A 4332-nucleotide genomic window follows, 5' to 3' on the forward strand; every position below is an offset into this window, starting at 1 on the left:
TACATTTTTTAGGCAGACAATTTAGCTTCTTTCTAGAACTAAATGCTCAAAATTAGCTAAAGTTCCTGTCAATATAAGAAAACTGTTTCAAGCTTGAAAAGAGTGCAAATGTCTAGAAATATGTTTAATAATCTTAAATATGGTTTATTGTAACCCTATAGCAAGAAATACTATATATATATATATATATATATATATATATATATATATATATATATATATATATATATATATATATATATATATATATATATACATACACACACACATATATACTCAAGACAGTTTCACTTGCTAAGACATCATCTTACAATGTTGCTGGTTCATGGAATGAGGAGCTGAAGTAGTTGGAAGAAAAGTAAAAAAGGATTTTGGTAGGTGTGTCTAGGTGATATCGAAATTTTGCTAGGTGGGAGGTGAACTGACACGACTTATAATAGAAAGAGAGTGTGAAAGAACGAGGACTTCCACATTGACCTTTACATATCAGGATAGAACACAATTCACACCAACAGGTAACAAAGTCTTTCTACTCATTTCTTTCTGTGCAAAGTGTCTGTTCCAAAAATATGCTATATCATATTTTGTCATATCTTTTCTTTTATTTATTGCTTGTTTATTTATACAAAACATATGGTACACAAAATCATTTACATAACAGTAATAACGATTACTGCTTTCAAGATTTTATTGTCTTTACGGGCTATATTTGTGTCATTTCAGATAACTGATTCGTAAGAAATGCCTTCAGTATTTTGACTGTTTTTCTATTGATCTGGTTCATGTTCATTTTAAATGTGTGAATTAGGTACTGCTTTTCTGAAGTTTAGATGAAGATATTTTCGATAAGGAAGATAAAATGGTCAGGATAAATGTGCTATAGAGTTATTCTTGTTCTTAGCTAACACATCTATAGCAAGGCTACATATTTTTGATCAAGAGATGTGTAAATATATTTAAATTTAGTCTGTTATTCCACTCAAACAAAGCTACAGTAAGACAAAACTGATTGAAATGACCGGGAATTTGAAAAGTCCTGTATTAACAGGAACAAGGAACAGTATCCGAGAAGAGATTTAAGGTTCAAATGCTTTTATATAAAGATGGAAATTTCCATTTATAAATTCAACATATAAACTGTGGCAAGCTGTGGCTATTCTGAAACTCTGTCAAATTTAAGAGGGATGTACATGGAAAGGAGGCTTCTTATTTTTTATTTTTTTATTTTTTATTTTTTTGCAAAAGTAACTCATAAAACTGCCCAAAAGGCAATTCTAAAAAAAAAAAAAAAAAAAGCATAACGTTCACTGCTTTCTATACATTGAGCATGAAAGCCTGAGACAAGAGGGATGTAATGATCTACTTTTTATATGTAAAAGATATCATTAATCTTAAGAGGAATTGACAAAATAAACACATTAGCTCATGTATAAATATGCTAAGCTGTGGTCTTATGCCCTGTGCAGTGTTCCCATGGCTCAGCGCGTGACCCCTGATGTTCTTGTGCTCGTGCTGCCCATAGTGCTGCTGGTGCTGTTGACTCCATTTAGCTGGAGTTCTGATGGACTGGGCCCGGGCTGCCACCTTTACCGTGAGCACACACACACACACACTTTTTCAGCCATACATCTCTCCTGAGAGTAAAAGAGACACAATGAGAATGTCAGCTCTATATTCATTCTCTATTCTGGAGCTAAAAACTGATGGCCCAAGTCTACCACCTTGTATAATCTTGACATTTTTTCCAAGGGCCATCATGACTTATGAATGGATGGTTGGTGAAATTTTTGCCTTGAATTCCACTAGAGATCAAGCACTACTTGCTCACCCAAACACCCTGACATACAAAACCAGAGAATGTCTTAATGTCTTAATGTTAAATCCATATTCTTAATGTCAAATCCATATTCATTCTTCCTTTCCCACTTCCTCTGCTATTCTCTCAGCAATTAACGTGACTATCAGGAGTGACCAGAAGGGGACATGTCAAGGAGCCCGTGTGGTGTACGCCTGTGTGGGTTACTGTGACTCTAGTGCATTTCCCTCCCGCTATTCTGTCCTGCTGGCATCTAACTTCACTCATAACATCACCTCTGTTTCACGTTGCTGCACCATCAGTAAAGCCATCAAGGTACTGAGACGCCACACAGATGCTGAACACTGATATCAAGCCACAGGCTGAAGTGAAAGATATGTTTAGGGTTGGAATAATAATTCTGCATTACAGTTATAGACCTGCAACCTTTAAAATCCATTAATAACACTGATCAAAGCACAATATTTGTGTGATAACAATTTCCCTCTGTCTTCCCTCAGGTCAAAGTTCATGTGGAATGCCCTGAAGGCCATCGCCATGACAACATTGAGATCCTAACAGCGAAGGCCTGCCGTTGTAATGTGTGCCACAAGGCGCGTTACTAAGCCACCATAGTAGCAACTGTTTAGCTTGTGTTACCTCAACATACACTACTGAGAGAGAGAGAGAGAGAGAGAGAGAGAGATGAAAGAAAGAAAGAAAAAAAGAAGAAAGAAGCAAATTTCACTCAGATTGCAAATTATACCCAAAAGCACTCAGCTACTTACTGAAACATTCTTACTGAATTACCCATATATATTTTTTCTTTTTAAACTGTTTTGATATTGTTACATGTTTACCATAGTGTGAACAAACAAAAATGGCAATAATGCACTTCAAACTAAAAAGCTAGTCAGTTCATGTTTTAATGTCTCAAATGAATCGACACAAATCATTAATATTCAAATGTTAAATAATTTGCAAGTTGCTATTTGATAGAATGTATTAAAATTGTTGATTAAATAAAATCTAGAATGATTTGAATAACTGGTTTTGTGTTTTGCAAGATTATAGAGCTGATTTGGTCAATCACAGCGTAATGTCAGTGAGGTACTGTATAGAAATAGTTGTTGTGTGGGAAAGTGGTCAGTCATGTGATGTCAGGTTGGACATACCACAACAGTTTTTCCTGTGAAATAGGAAGTCATGTTCAAACATTTTCCTCTTGCTAGTCACCCAGGTATACAAATATAGTTTTTTTTTTAAAATATCAATGGGAATATACTTCAAATATATTTTCTCATATGAATTCATAGGGGTGCCAATAATTGTGGCATATCTATATTTAACAAAGTTTTTTTTTTTTTTTTTTGATAAACTTATGTTTGCAATTGTTTGATATTCACTGAGAGTATTGTTGTGATTTTTTTAACAAACACGTGTGTGTGTGTGTGTGTGTGTGTATGTATATATATACATATATATATATATATATATATATATATATATATATATATATATATATATATATATACACACACACACACACACACACACACACACACACACACACACACACATGTATATATGTATACAGTCATGCGAAAAAATAAATTTACCCAATGGAAATTGTTGGGGTTTTTTTTTTATATATATATTTGGACAAGTAAACATTTGATCCTCTTTGAAACAGTGCCTATTAATAAAGTTGATATACTTGAACAGAACGACAAGGAAAATTAGCTTTTTCAATCATTTATTCAACAGAAATATCAATGGCCTCACATTATCTTCATGCACATTTTGATATGAAAAGCTGTCTTGATCAGCACCAAACATGCCTGCTGTTACCGTGGCCAAACAACTCTGTCTGTCCAGAGCACATTATTCCAAAAGGCCTGGACTTTGTTTATATGCTCATTGGCAAACTGTAGTCTTGCAAAGGCTTTTTCCTGGCACACCTCCCATGCAGGTCAAATTTGTGCAATCTCTTTCTGATTGTAGAAGCTTGCACAAACAATTGCAAGACTTACTAGCAGATACTGTGATTAAAATTTGGGGTTCTTGGAGACTTATTTTTGCATCAGACGGTCTGCTCTTGGGCTGAATTTGCTGGACCAGCCAGTCCTCGACAAATTGGCAGTCGTTTGAAATCTGCGCCATTTTGTAGATGATTTTCCTTACAGTGGAATGATGTATTTCAAATCACTTGGAGATCTTTTTAAATTCCTTGCCAGACTCATGCATCCACAACTTTTTTTCTGAAGGCCTTACAGAACTCTTTAGATCTTGACATGATGACATCACACAAAATAGCAAAGGGAACACCAGACACTAGATATGAGAGGGAAATAAATAAGACAGGTTCCACCTGCACTCCTTAAGCAGGTTCTAAACACTGTCACCCAATCCTGAACACCTGACTCTAATTTTATGAGTTTGAAGGTGTGATAAATGTAGGGGTGTACTTACTTTTTCCATGATACTGTTGTTTTTTGTTAATTTAAATTGTGAAAATTACTACAAAATGTCAAGTT

The 4332-nt window shown here is 34.6% G+C and overlaps 1 protein-coding gene across 1 annotated transcript; it reads left to right on the forward strand.

The window, feature by feature from the left end:
- The first annotated feature begins 1473 nt into the window (after window positions 1-1473).
- gpha2 (glycoprotein hormone subunit alpha 2) lies at window positions 1474-2421 on the forward strand. Its single transcript, XM_017471690.3, has 3 exons — window positions 1474-1591; window positions 1947-2131; window positions 2317-2421. Exons 1-3 carry the CDS (start codon window positions 1474-1476, stop codon window positions 2419-2421), a joined length of 408 nt encoding a protein of 135 aa, XP_017327179.3.
- The last annotated feature ends 1911 nt before the right edge of the window (window positions 2422-4332 follow it).

This window comes from Ictalurus punctatus, chromosome 7 (assembly GCF_001660625.3).
Source record: "Ictalurus punctatus breed USDA103 chromosome 7, Coco_2.0, whole genome shotgun sequence".
Lineage (NCBI taxonomy): Eukaryota > Metazoa > Chordata > Actinopteri > Siluriformes > Ictaluridae > Ictalurus > Ictalurus punctatus.

What these genes read in the sequence shown, in the direction of transcription:
- gpha2 (XM_017471690.3), top strand. Translation starts at nt 1,474, where the DNA reads ATGGCTCAGCGCGTGACCCCTGATGTTCTTGTGCTCGTGCTGCCCATA. An exon ending in CCCGGGCTGCCACCTTTACC is followed by an intron (nt 1,592 to 1,946) that starts GTGAGCACACAC and finishes CTATTCTCTCAG; the next exon opens with CAATTAACGTGACTATCAGG. An exon ending in CCATCAGTAAAGCCATCAAG is followed by an intron (nt 2,132 to 2,316) that starts GTACTGAGACGC and finishes GTCTTCCCTCAG; the next exon opens with GTCAAAGTTCATGTGGAATG.